Genomic DNA, 15,416 nt, shown 5'->3' with positions numbered 1-15,416 from the left:
ACTGTTATTTATATTAAAGTTTTTCTTCATTACCCATTCAAGCCGTCTCCAATCATTATAAGTATCAAAGTGGGTTCCTCGTCATCGAATTTGCTTCTTATATTATCTCTGGGTATTGCGTCTTTCGTGCTCTTGCGTTTTCTCTTAAGGAGCATGAACGTATTCAATATTATGAGCAGAGTTTGAAGAAAGTTATGAAGTTGTGCTGCCATTTACCTGTTATAATATTCAGTTCTGTAGACGAATAGTGTATTTATTTTAATAGGGCAGTCTACAAATTAATGAGCCCTTCTATTATAGTCAACTGCCACATTTTCGACACTAAACATTTCTCTTAAGTTTAAGAATGAAAGGTTATAGAGATGAGACTAGGTTATTGAAACAAATGTAGTTCACGATCAGAAGAAAAGAATAGTTTTATTATATTAAATACAGTTTGATTTGCACATATGTTTCTGTTTCAATTACTCCCATCTTGGATATTTCAAATATTTTATCTGCAAAGTATAAACTACATGGAATAATAGCCTGTCTTATGTTCTGCTCCTAATGTCCATAAGTCTAAATTTTTGGGCTGTTTTCTATTTATTTGATGATATTCCAACAGTTTATTCCAATATCAGTTTGTATCATGTCTAATAAACCTGAATTTAACCCACATGATAAAGCGCCCATCAAATGGTATATCCTGAATGTTCTCGATCATTGACTTTCCTCAGTTATGGCAATAAAACTGTGTTGTTAAGTTTTAAGACACTTGTTGTTTTAGAACCGAAACGTAAATAATTTTGATTACAAATATTTCAGTATTTCGAAGAAATATAAAGAAATTACACTTGCATTGATTACTATTGCATATAGCAAGCAAAAAAGTCGTATAAAATATCGTAGAATGTCAGCCAGAAAACAATCGGCCTTTACAAAATTACCATTTGTTGTCAGTACAATTTTTAGTTAGATACTGTTCATGCATTGGCCCGGCATGGCCAGGTGGTTAGGGCGCTCGACTCGCAATCTGAGAGTCGCGGGTTCGAATCCCCGTCTCACCAAACATGCTCGCCCTTTCAGCCGTGGGAGCGTTATAATGTGACGGTCAATCCCACTATTCGTTGGTAAAATAGTAGCCCAAGAGTTGGCGATGGGTGGTGATGACTAGCTTCCTTCCCTCTAGTCTTACACTGCTAAATTAGGGACGGCTAGCGCAGATAGCCCTTGTGTAGCTTTGCGCGAAATCCAAAAACAAACAAACTTACGCTATCAACTGAATCCAAGCGTAAGACGCTCAAAAGCGTGTCACGTAGTACTCTGTCAATTTAAACCAAATGTAAGACGTTTACCAGTGTACCACGTATTACTCTATCAACTTAAACAAATGTAAGACGTTTACCAGTGTGCCACGTATTACTCTATCAACTTAATCCAACTGTAAGACGTGCTATATATTGTGGATCACTTCTGAAAATACCGTTAATAGCAAAAGGATGCAATGACTGAATTATATATTCTAATTTCTGTAAGTCTTCTGGATTCTATATTACCGTTGTAAACGAGTAGGATCCACAAAAACAGGAGATCTGTCGGAAAATAAATCATAAAATAAAGGTTTACCTTTTTCCGACTAAGTCTTACACATAGAAAAATAGAGGCTGCACACAGAATTGCACACATCAACAGCCTTCATTTCAAAACAATCAAAGTTAGTGAAATACAAGCAAGTGTTACTTGTGTTATTCAACACTGGAGAGAGAGAGATACTTATTCATTTTCTCTCGCCAGTTAAGTGTGAGCCCACCCTGAATACAAAGAAAGCTAAAACTGACAGTTAAAACAAAAAACCTCTAAGTTTCTAAATAACACAAATCTCAAATATGTCTAAATCTCCTGATGGGGAGAGCTTTGCTTTTAGCACTCAAACAAACAACCAGACTGTTCAGGAATCGCACATCGCTCAGGTGTCCCAAAACCGCTCTCGTTTCGGCACAAAGGGGGGTTATGTCCTTCGAGCATTAGCCGATTCGCCGACAGAAAAGACAGCTGTCTATTTGAGGACATCGCGAGAGAAGCTACAATTATCTTTGTTGTGAAAAAAACAACAACAACAAAAAACACTTAATAACCAGTAAGAGAGACCTTGTGCCCGTGCGCAATTATAGTGAGGAGAAGTTAAGTTGTTCACTTGATTGACTTCCTACGTTAAAACCGAACCTTGAAGTAAAAAAAAAATACATATTAAATAAGGAGACAGAAAACATAGTATCTTCCTGCACCTCACCCTTATAATCCATTTACGATGATGTTGTTTGTTATTAAGCACAAAGCTACACAAAGGGATATCTATGCTCTGCTTACCACGGGTATCGAAACCCGGTTTCTAGCGTTGTAAGTCCGCAGACATACCGCTGTGCCACTGGGGGGCCTATATTAAATTAAGACTCGAAACTACTAATATCATAATTTGCAATCCTCGATATAACTTAAAAAATCATCTACTCATTACGATGAGTTTTCTCGTGATCCTCTGTTACAAATATATTACTTTTTTGTGACTCTTCCAGTTGTATCAAAAATTATACTTAAAAATCCAATTTATTATACAATCTTGAAACTATTTGCTCAGACATCTCAAATGAGGCTAATATGCTGATGGAAGCTGACTGTGATTCATTATTACCAGATTTTATTTGTATGTTATTATCTTCCACAAATCTAGATCTTAGCTAAAATGTTTAAATCAGGGGTTACCAAGTTGAGACTGCAGGAAAGTACCAGGGGGCCTTTTTAGTACACCTAATACACAGTATAAGTTCTCAGTATCTATAGATTCAAGATGTAGAACGTTTTGGGAGATCTTGTGCTGAGAAAGTTTGTGAACTCTTGACTTGAATAGTGCATGATTGTTTGAGTTATAACACATTTTTTTAATGAAATCTCTGAAGACGAGAGGCGGAAGACTTTTGAAACGTCGTCCTCTACATTTGTGTTTTTACATCAATCAGTTGCCATCCATGCAACTACATTTCATCACGAATACACTTCCTAAACAATCTACCAAAGAATCTTTTTTTCTGTTTGAGCAATAGATGTAATTTGGTTATAAAATTGGTAATTATACTCCTACTCCATTTTCTCATGTTTTTCACACTCTCAAAACACAGAACACAGCCAGTTTTTCTTAAATGGACGTAACTTGGCCACAAGATTCATTGAACATAACCTTCCTCCACCTTCCTCATTTTTTATCATACTCTCACTACACTAAGCCTAACCAAGACATCTTAGATGGACGTAACTTGACCACGATATTCCCTGAACATAACCTTCCTCCACCTTCCTCATTTTTTTATCATACTCTCACTACACTAAGCCTAACCAAGACATCTTAGATGGACGTAACTTGACCACGATATTCCCTGATCATAGCCTTTCCATCTTCCTAGGGCCGGTCGTCGCCTATTGGTTAGCGTGCCGCACTGTAAATTCAAGGTTCATGGATCACGTCGCATTGCCATAAAATATCGCTCCTCACTTTTAGGCCCTGGATGAGTTACAAAGGTGACGTTCATATGCCATTATGTGATTAGAGTAGCGTAAAAGTTGGCGATGTGTGCTTTTAACAACTTCTCTTCCCTCTAGTCTATCAGTTCAAAATTAGGGAAGGCTAATCGCAGATAGCCCTTGTACAGCTTTGCGCGAATATCCGAAACAGATAAAACACCCTACCTTAAAATTTTTCCCTTTATTAATGTTCTAAACACTTTAAGAACACAGAACATTCATCTTGAACTGACTTAGTTGGATTACAAAAATCAAAAATAATTGAACAAGGCTCCCAAAACAGAACGCAAACGTAATTATTTTATAAATTAAATAATTTCAGAAAATAACATTAAAAACTAACATAATCATTTTATAAGTTGAACAACTTGAGAACATAGAAAATAAACGTAAAACTAGCGTAATTATTTTGTAAATTAAACATTTTCAGAAAATAGAAAATAAACGTAAAAACCGACACCTTTTTTTCCTATAAATTACAAAATCTCAGGAAATAAATCTAAAAGCTAATGTATTTATTTTATGAATTTAAAAACACCTGAAAATAAACGAAAAAGCTTGTTTATTTTAGAACAAAGTCTATTGGGTTACCGTAGGGAATCGAGCCATGCATCTTAGCGTTGTAAATTCATAGACTTACCGTTTTCCCATAACAGAAATATCGGGATGAAATTTGTAATTTATCTCCAAGTGAGGAATTATTGTCATTTAACTTGCTTGTATTATTGTTCCCCCTCCCACTCTCCGAAGGCTCAGCGGTAAGCAGGAGGACTTATAACACTAAAAATCGAGTTTTGATATCCGCAGCGACCACAACACAAATAGTCCATTGTATAGCTTTGTACTTAATAAGAAACAAACCGTTTTTTATTATTATTTTGCTTTAGGCTGCCCTTTAATGAGTGTGAATTTATTGTGCAGAAAGATTATATTTTGGAACTAGGCAATAGTTGAAATATCATATTTTGGAACTAGGTAGTAGTTGAAAGATTATATTTTGGAACTAGGCAGTAGTTGAAAGATTGTATTTTGGAACTAGGCAATAGTTGAAATATTATATTTTGGAACTAGGTAGTAGTTGAAAGATTGTATTTTGGAACTAGGCAATAGTTGAAAGATTGTATTTTGGAACTAGGCAATAGTTGAAAGATTATATTTTGGAACTAGGCAATAGTTGAAAGATCATATTTTGGAACTAGGCAGTAGTTGAAAGATTATATTTTGGAACTAGGCAATAGTTGAAAGATCATATTTTGGAACTAGGCAATAGTTGAAAGATCATATTTTGGAACTAGGTAGTAGTTGAAAGATTGTATTTTGGAACTAGGCAGTAGTTGAAAGATTATATTTTGGATAATGTTCTGAAAAATTACTCAGAATCATAGCCTACAAATAAATTTTAAATGAAGAAAAATTGTTTCAAACTTCAAACTTTTCTTTTTTAAGAAGCTGCGCACTATAAACCCTATTTTCTTTTTTTTTCTTTTAACTACCCTCATTCTAGCTAATTGGGGGGGGGGGGTCATTTTGTAAACCAAGACTTTTTACACTCGAGTGGCTGACCCAGTCGGCAACCATCCAGGACGAACATGTTCGGTGACCGGGATTCTGATTCGCGACCCTCAGATTGCGAGTCGAGCGCTCTAGCCATCAAGCTCGCACTATGAATCCTATATGAGTGAGAAAATTTTAGCAAAATTATTCATAAATAACTATCTTGATATCATTCAAAAAAAAGCCTAACAGATAAGGACCAGGTGTGGCGTAATTGTTAACTCTGACTATGAATCCAAGGATTTGTGGTTTGTGACTTGTTGCTGCTAAAACGCGCTCCGCCCTTTGAGTCGTAAGTGCGTTATAAGAGTGGAAATAAGACAATAGTTGCCCCAATGTTGGCGGGGTGGGTACTCTTGACTAGCTGCATTCATTCTGATCTGTCATTTCAAACGTTAGGTATGTCTTGTGTAGATACTCACGAAATTCTGAAACAAATCTATCAGGTTAATATTTTTTGTGTTTCCTCAAGAAGTCCATTTATTGTATTCATTGGTTATGCTTTTGTTTCCATTCTTCATGTTGTATAATACGTATGAAATCCGATTTGCCAAGCACTCTACTATATTATCAAATTCAAAGTCAAAGGCTGGTAAAAAATATGAAATGTGCCCTATTTCAGGGCATTTTTATCCCCCCTTTCCTTCTCTGGCAAAAATCTTAGAACGAAATAGCCCATGTACACCGTCGGACAGCTTCCAGAATATTTATCTATGAAAAAGTAATGAAAGTACAGACATAAGCTGACAGAAATAAACAATTAAGGAAATAATGTCACAAAATGCTCGTTTACAAAGAACACACATATATACTGCTTCCCGAAGAAGAGCCAGTAAAAGTACAATATGAATATCAAATAATGTTAGTTTAAAGATTGAACTAGTAGGTGCAAATTTAACAACAAATTATATCGAGGGAACTATCAGTATAAAAATCATTTTCTATAGACATACATTCAGTCAAATTTGGAATAGAACAGGATTCCGTTATTTGAAGACTAAGTCCAAAAGTGGACTAAACATGTTTGTTTGTTGTTGTTTTTTCAGAAGTTTTAAACTCGAATTATTCTGCTGTCTCCAACGGACCTCAAACTACAAACTCTACAGACGGTACCTTTCACATTGACCACCTAGTGGGCATTTTTGTTAAGAAGAACCAGGAGGTAGAGGATTCCATGGTGAGTACCAGTAGTGACCTCTAGCGATAAATGGTTATTACAGTGGAGATATTTTCCGAATGACGGCCTGTAAATATAAACACTAATAATAAATTCGATTAGTACTAACACCATAGGAAACTTCAACTTTTAACACAGTTCTTCTACTTTCTCTTTGCCGAGATTCAGGTCTTTTTAGACCTGGGAGGGTCAGGTTCGTTGACCTCTTCCTCCCTCCTGTATTATGTTATGAGGTTGCTGAAGAATGTGCTGGTAGATACAACATGAGGGTCAGTGTAAACCGCACTTACTCATATCCCTTTCAAGTATGTATCGACAGTTACATTCATGTATTGATAGGACAATGCCCATGTAGGTTCGACAGTTACATTCATGTATTGATAGGACAATGCCCATGTAGGTTCGGCAGTTACATTCATGTATTGATAGGACAATGCCCATGTAGGTTCGGCAGTTACATTCATGTGTTGTATGCACTCTCGCTTATATTCGATATTACCTAGTCCTGTACTTCACAAACAGTTCAGTATGAAACACACAAATTTCACCAGTTCTAATCCTAATATGAGAACATTTTACATAAATACTCTTTTAAATGTTTTCAGCTTAGTTTTAAAACTAATGTAGGTTGTTCAGTCGAGCATTAGGTGGCCTGATTAACTCTTTATTTCAAGTTCGCACAGTTGGTCGTTTTTATGCCAATTTTTCATAAAGTAATTTAGAGAATTAGGCAATAGTCTATCAGCGATAGTTTGTATGTTTGTGTAATTGTACATGAATTTGGATGATGTGCTGCGTGGTACTTTATAGGCTGTTGTAACTAATGAGTTTGTATTGTTTGTCATTTATTTATCTATTTAGGTGCTATGTTTATCCATGCTGGGCATGCGTATTCTATGACTTGGAGTAGTTAAGTCGGCAACGTCGTTTGAATTTAGTTATTTTTTCCAAATGTATCGTAGTTTCAGACAGCACTAAGCTTAACTAATGATGTTTATAAAACGTTGGTAAACTTAGAAAAACTTCAGATCTTTTACGATAAATGATTATTGCCTTATAAAGGTTTTGTGTGAGATTGAAAAAGATATGTTTCAGAGTTTCGTGTTAATATAATTAGCGTCTCATACACTTTTATGTCTGTCATATCCCAGCCAGCCTAATGAGCCTTGGTATAAGGCGAAATATCCTCCGTGGCACTGGATATAACAGATATTGTGTGACTGACAAATTACTGTACACTTCTTTTTTTTTTTTTACTTTCACTAAAAAGTTCGTATTAATAAATTCTAATGTTGACCCGCTCCATCAACAAGGCTAGCTTGCTAGTTCACCATTTCTTGTAAATAATGACCAGGATAATTTAAAAAAAAATAACAATTAATAACACGGGGTGTTAAAATAACTAAATAATATAGTATTAAAAATTCTTACCCTAAGTCTGATATGTTGCGACATAACTAAAAAGGATGAAAAACTACACTTCACCAACTTAATCTAGCTGAAACCGCAACAGTAGTTTTAAGCAATTTTACTAATATAAGTAGAATCTCAGCCAGTATGAAATCTGTTGTATCTCAGTCGGCTTGAAAGGCTCTGGTATTGGGCAAAAGACCTCGTCGGCACTAGATATAGCAGATAAGGTATGGTTGACATATTATTATACATTCCTCTTCGCTTTCATTCGCTTTCAAAAGTTCTTATAATAGAGACCCAGACAAAGTGTGCTAGTACTGTTACTCTTACTGGACTTGCACGAGTTAGGATATATATTAAGTTCGACCCCTTGGTCTCTTCACGTAGGCCGGGCATGGCTAGGTGGTTAGGACGCTTGACTCGCAATCTGTGAGTCGCGGGTGCGAATCCCTGTCCCACTAAACATACTCACCCTTTCAGCCGTAGGGGCGTTATAATGTGAAGGTCAATCCCACTATTCGTTGGTAAAAGAGTAGCCTAAGAGTTGGGTGGTGATGACTAGCTGCCTTCCCTCTAGTCTTACACTGCTAAATTAGGGACGGCTAACGCAGATAACCCTCGTGTAGCTTTGCATACCTCACTAAAAAGATAATAAGAAAAAGTTAACATTTTCTTAAAAAAAAGGATTTTTCTTGGAAGTACTGCACGAGAAAAGTGTTCGGATTCTGCTGATTGTAATGTTTTTATATTTTAAAAGTAGGACCCTTTATTGAAAAAATTGTTTTTTTATTTTAAGAACTCCATTTTTGTAGTAATATGTTTACAAATTACATCAATAAAGATATAATCAAACCCTCACGTACAGTCCTAGTGAAAGTCGTGTTCTTGTTGTGAGGAGAGTACTTTTATTTAAACTTGTATTCTTTGATTAAAAAAATGTTTGTTGCACATACCGTAGTTATTTTTATAATTTTCTGAGTCTTGAATACCCAAAGTGTAAATTTATTTATGGATTATTGTTTGTAGTGCCATTCAATAGATGGCGCTACATTGTATTTATTATTTCGGTCACATACATAGATAGATGTACACGCTACGTCCATTATTGTAAGATAACACTTTACCACTGAACTATCTAGCTATGAAAAGTTCCGGTACAGAAGACAAATAGGCAAATAATTTTATCATGGTTGCATTGGACAGCAACTCTAAAGTTCCAGTACAAACAAACAGGCAAATAATTTTATTATTGTTGCATTGGACAGCAACTCAAAAGTTCCAGTACAAACAAACAGGCAAATAATTTTATTATTGTTGCATTGGACAGCAACTCAAAAGTTCCAGTACAAACAAACAGGTAAATAATTTTTTAAATGTTATATTTTACAGGTTCAAAAGCTCAACTATATAAAACATATAATGAACTTTGTCATTTGTATATCTTACACCAACATAAAAGTCTGGTACAGACAAACAGGTAATTACTTTTGTCATTATTATAATTAACAGCAACTCAAAAGTTCCGGTACAGAGAAATAGATAAATAATGTTGTCACTATTATAGTTCACAGCAACTCAAAAGTTCCAGTACAGACAAACAAGTAAATATTTTCATCATTGCTATGTTTTACAGCAACTGAAAACTTTCAGTATAGACAAACATATAAATAATTCTGTCATTGTTATACTTGACAGCAACTCAAAAGCCCTGTATAAACAGAAAAGGTAAATAATTTTGTCATTATGATCTCTCATAGGAACCTGATAGTTCTGGAGACATGCCCACTGACTACTTCAACCCTCAACCCTCCGTTCTTTATGGAAGTCTTTTTACTCTCTTGCTAATTGTTATCGTTGGAGTCTCGATGTTCTTTTGTTGGAGACGCCGAACGTATCAGTGCAGTCGACGAAAGCGCCCTCACGCCATCTCAGCCACGTCATTAAGTAAGGTCACCCTGCAGTACCTTACTAACCCAAACTATTATTCCAACTCTCCAGACAACCTCTTCTTGAAGATGATACGAGACTTGGAAATTCCTGGAGAAAGTCTTACTTTCATGGAGCTTATTGGAGAAGGTTGTTTCAGTGAAGTATATAAAGGTATGAAAACATTACTGTTTACCGGAATTGTGAATAAGAGACAGTTTATCATTTTAGTGAAAAACAAATTCGTGTAGTTGCTGTTTTTTTAAAGCTCAGAGCTACACAATTTGCTATCTGCGCTGTGCCCACATTCTCTATCGAACTCCAAATTTTAGCGTTATAAGTCCTCAGTTTTACCCCTGACAAGTTAAACCCATGGGTTCATAATATCACAAAATCTATAAAAGTAACCAGGTGTGTATGTGACAACACAACATGTTAATATTAAACATAAATTACATCAAAGGATGTCATTTTGTATTATATTAAGTAACATTTATGTAACTTTTTTTTCTACGTAAACAGTTATCACGGCTCATAAATCTGAAACTTTGTATAAAAGTTGAAACGAATGATTTACGTCTATTTATTTATAATAAATAATCAATTCATGAACACATATTTATTGCAAAGCTACTAAGGCTATCTGCCACCATTCCTAATTTTGAACTACTGACCAGGGATAAGTAAGCATCCATCCACGCTAAGATATTGGTTACGACTCTTTAAAATGTTCCTAGAGCTTAAACTGAGGAGGTGGGGATATGTTTTGGTTTGTTTGTGTGAAATTAAGCACAAAGCAACAGTATGGGCTATCTGTGCTCTGCCAACCACGGGTATCGGAGTCCGGTTTCTAGCGTTGTAACCCCGCAGACATCCCGCTGTGCCATTCGGGGAGGGGTATTCTATGGTATCACAAGATTCTACCCACTCCTTTTGTGTTACACATGCTAATACTTTGTAATAGGAATTAAAACAATATCAATAAAGAATATTAAAAAACACAAGGTCCAAAGCTATCCGTATAACTGTAACCTTTAAGTTAAAAGGCCTAAGTAAGCTCTGTAGGTTTAATAGGTTGTGCAGTTTAGTAAGCTCTGCAGGTAAGAACAAAATGCATTCACAAAACTTTATCGGTTAACCAGATCATAATTATATATAAAACATCGAGAAGCTGAGGCAAATCATGAGACGCAGAAAGAGTCGTAGTTTCTATTGTTTCTGCGCAGGCAACTAACGTATATGTAACAATTTTAAAAAGTTTCTAGCCGTAATTCTCCAACTCCTTTGCAAGACATAATCTATCAAATAATGGGGTCAAGGTTCAAACCTTTCTGTAGAAATAATAATCTGTTTCGCGCTAAAGATTTTTATTAGGCGAGTAATCTCGTCCCTTAGTTAACAACTAAAAACCCAACAAATTCGCAGCGGTTTGGACCTCTGGTACAGCTCTGGATTTCGAAGCTGGCGAACCGGGTTAAAATCCGTGCAATACCATAAAATATTGCCCGCACTTTAAGCTGTGGATTCGATATGAGAATGACGGTCGAGTTCAACTACTCGATCGGAAAAGTATGTTTGTTTTGAATTTCGCACAAAGCTACACGAGGGCTATCTGCGCTAGCCGTCCATAATTTAGGAGTGTAAGACTAGAGGGAAGGCAGCTAGTCATCACCACCCACCGCCAACTCTTGGGCTACTCTTTTACCAACGAATAGTGGGATTGACCGTCACATTATAACGCCACCACATGTTTGGTGTGACGGGGATTCGAACCTGCGACCCGCAGATTGCAAGCCGAGTGTCCTAACTACCTGGCCATGCCGGGCCGATCGGAAAAGAGTAGCCCATGAGTTAGTAGTGGTTAGCTGTATTTCCTCTAATCTATTCGCTCAAAATTAGAGATGGCTATGCAAAGACATCCCTTTGCATACCTTTGCGCGAAAATTCTGAAATACAACAAAGTAATAGAGCATTATATAGTATATTGATACTTCATAAACTGGCGGAAGCTGATTGGTCCTGTGGTAGAGCTCTAGATTTCGAAGCTGGCGAGTCGGTTTTGAATCCAAGCGATACCACAAAAATATCCTCCTTCTACTTTAATCTGTGGGTACATTATAACAGTGGTAGTAAATCCCTTAGCGTGGATGGTGGGGAGGGGGGGTGATAAAGCTGCTGCTGATTGGCTGGCTACCTTCGTTCTGGTCGGTTGTTTAAAACTGAGGAAGACAGCAGATTTTTTTAGTACAAAATATAAATGATTTTCAATATTCACTGGATGTTTTTTAGCATTCATCCAAAAGGGGGACCATCCTTAATGACTCACGAGAATAAATTCTGTTCACCTTTGTGGTTTCATCAACAGCAGGATTTTAGGAAAAGGGGGGACCATCCTTAATGACTCATGAGAATAAATTCTGTTCACCTTTGTGGTTTCATCAACAGCAGGATTTTAGGAAAAGGGGGGACCATCCTTAATGACTCATGAGAATAAATTCTGTTCACCTTTGTGGTTTCACCAACAGCAGGATTTTAGGATATAGTTTCTCTAAGTGCCAAATTATTTTAATTGTAGATTCTTAAGACATTGAAGTATTGGTCATTTGGTGTTTGTTAGGGAAGCCAAACTGTCCTTTCATTCTATTTCAGATTGGAGAATTGATTTTGTTATTTGTTTGAAGTCAAGCAGAAAGCAACAGTATGGGCTATCTGTGCTTTTCCCACCACGGGTATAGAAACCCGGATTCTAACGTTGTAAGTCCACAGACATACGGCTGTGCCACTGGGGGGGGGGGGGCAATTGGAGAATTAGCTTCTGGTATCGTATTGTTCCAGGAGATTGAAATTACAACGTTGGTTTAATTCAGTTTTCATGCTTAGTGAATTGTAAGCTCACTAATGAGTTGTTGACGTTTTCTGAATTATTTGCGAATTCATCTAGTGTATTTCTACTGTTGAATGTAACGACATGTGCTGCTCACGCTACAGTAACTTCAAAGCTAATTTATTGAATTTTACTTTTTTGTTAGTTTAAGAATAAAAGTTCGCCAACATTCTAAGACGGTTTTAGACAAAATCTACCGAACTTTAAGTTTTATAAAGTTATCGTAGCTAATGTGTCGTATGTAATATTAGAAACAAAAGTAGTTAATAAACACGTTTGAGGGCTAGTGCCGAAATACGAAGCCACGAATAATTTACCTGTATGGTATTTTATTTCTGTTTTGACACAACGGCGTTTAAAACACAGGCATGGTGGACTAACAGAGTGAACGATGTGTAAATTACTAAAATGTTTTGCGAATTGATAGAAAATCTCAACGTTCCTTAACCAATAAAGAAAACAGAACGTGATACATCGCTTTCTCTGACGTCATGAGGCCTAGCATGGCTTAGGACGCTCGACTCGCAATCTGCGTGTCGCGGATTCGAATCCCCGTCACTGAACATGCTTGCCCATTTAACTGTAGGGGCGTTATAATGTGACGGTCAATCTCACTATTCGTCGGTAAAGGAGTAGTCCAACAGTTGGCGGTGCATGGTGTTTAATAGCTGCCTTCCCTCTAGTTTATCATTGTTAAATTAGGGACGGCTAGCGTAGATAGCCTTCTAGTAACTTTGCGCTAAATCCAAAACCAAACTAAACTGATGTCATGAGAGATATATGAAACTTCTAATTCCTTGACGTTAGCAGTGTAACTATACTGAGGCTACTTGTACTTCAAGGAGTTATTTTAAACGTACTCTATTCATAAAGTGACTCGATGTTGTGCTGGGCGTGGCTTAGTGACTAGTGTGCCGAAATGTAAATCCGAAGATTCGTGGTTCGCCTTCCGTTACCGCAAAAAATTCAATCCCCACTTTAGGGCTGTTGGTACGCTATAAAAGTGATGGTCAAATCCTTCTATTCGAATAGAGTAGCCCAAGAGTTGGTGGTGAGGTGCATTCTAGCTAGCCTATCACTTCAAAATTAGGGGTGTTTTATATGCGCACACAGTCTTTTGTACAAACATGCAGGTGTTTAAGCATTGTGTTGCAGTGCCTGTTTGTTTGATGTTAAGCACAAAGCTACACAATGGGTTATCTGTGCTCTGCCCACCATGGATATCGAAATCCGGTTTCTAGCGTAGTAAGTCCGCAGACACACTACTGTGCCCCTGGGGGGCGTTGTAGTGTAACACTTAGTAGTAACCTGTAAGTAATACAGTCACTCCTTCAGCGAACTGCTGTTTAGAAAAAATAAAGAAAAATAAAAACTGAAATATTAAGAAGATGGATTTATTATTCTGATCTTTCATTAATAACGGCCCCCTAGTGGCACAGCGGCGTGTCTACGGACTTACAACGCTAGAAACCGGGTTTCTATTCACTATTCATAGCTTATTATACTATAAGCACTATTCACAGTTTATTATGTTATAAGCACTATTCACAGCTTAATATACTATAAGCACTATTCACAGCTTAATATACTATAAGCACTATTCACAGTGTATTATACTATAAACACTATTTACAGTTTATTATACTATAAACACTATTCACAGTTTATTATACTATAAACACTATTCACAGTTTATTATACTATAAGCACTATTCACAGTTTATTATGCTATAAGCATATTCACAGTTTATTATGCTATACGTACTATTCACAGCTTAATATATTATAAGCAGTATTAACAGTTTATTATACTACAAGCACTATTTACAGTTTATTATACTATAAGCAATATTTACAGTTTATTATACTACAAGCACTTTTTACAGCTTGTTATGCTATAAGTACTATTCACAGCTTATTATACTAAAAGCATTATTTACAGCTTATTGTATTATTAATAACTATACCATATCTCTAAAGAAGGTAAATAATCAATTATTATTTTAATATTAACTCCCGATCAGAGCAAGCTACTGACTTAGATCGAAAAATAAAACAAAAATCAACCCAGTAATTAGTATATGTAATTAAATATACTGGTCGTACTTAAAAGGATTAAAATACATCAGTGAGTACCTCATTGTTAATTATATTTTCGGTCATAAAACCAATATCTCACGAGGTTCGGCCAGCTTAGGAGATTTAAATTAGTCCTAAATAAATTTAGTAGGTTATCAGCTTAGGAGATTTAAATTAGTCCTAAATACATATACCAGGCTATCAGCTTAGGAGATTTAAGTTAGTCCTAAATACATATACCAGGCCATCAGCTTAGGAGATTTAAGGTAGTCCTAAGTAAATATACTAGGCTATCAGCTTAGGTGACTTAAGTTAGTCCTAAGTAAATATACTAGGCTATCAGCTTAGGTGACTTAAGTTAGTCCTAAATACATATACCAGGCTATCACTGAAAAATATCTTTATAATAATAAACAAGAGGGAATCCTCAATAGCCGCGGCCCTTGAAATTATTTTAGGCCGGAGTAGAGTCAATTAATCTATGAGTACCTTTTTTTTTTCCTTTTTATTAGCTAAGTTTGTGTGCTCCAGCAGTACCAAGTGTGGGACGCGCGTATACCCGATTCAATTATATTACTCATCAGGATCTCTACCTGTCTACCCTCAAATTGAAATTCTTTTAAGCAGGATTTCTAGCAGAAGTAGTAACTGTACAGTGTCTATATAGAAGATAAATAAATACTATTTATAGTTTATTATACTATTAGTAACTGTACAGTGTCTGTATAGAAGATAAATAAATACTATTTATAGTTTATTATGCTGTTAGTAACTGTACAGTGTCTGTATAGAAGATAAATAAATACTATTTATAGTTTATTATGCTGT

General features: G+C 36.0%; 1 protein-coding gene across 1 annotated transcript in view; it reads left to right on the top strand.

Moving 5' to 3' along the window:
* Positions 1-9,714: 9,714 nt before the first annotated feature.
* The window catches only part of LOC106460473 (tyrosine-protein kinase transmembrane receptor Ror-like), a 23,928-nt gene continuing 18,226 nt past the window's right edge, over positions 9,715-15,416 (top strand). The window contains exon 1 of the mRNA XM_022387210.1: positions 9,715-9,799. Coding sequence (XP_022242918.1) covers positions 9,715-9,799 — 85 coding nt within the window. The remainder of the gene's footprint in view (positions 9,800-15,416) is intronic.

Source organism: Limulus polyphemus, unplaced genomic scaffold, assembly GCF_000517525.1.
Source record: "Limulus polyphemus unplaced genomic scaffold, Limulus_polyphemus-2.1.2 Scaffold777, whole genome shotgun sequence".
Classification (NCBI taxonomy): Eukaryota; Metazoa; Arthropoda; class Merostomata; order Xiphosura; family Limulidae; genus Limulus; species Limulus polyphemus.
The sequence above is the reverse complement of the archived record's forward strand: the minus strand, read 5'-3'. Positions and strand labels throughout refer to the sequence as shown.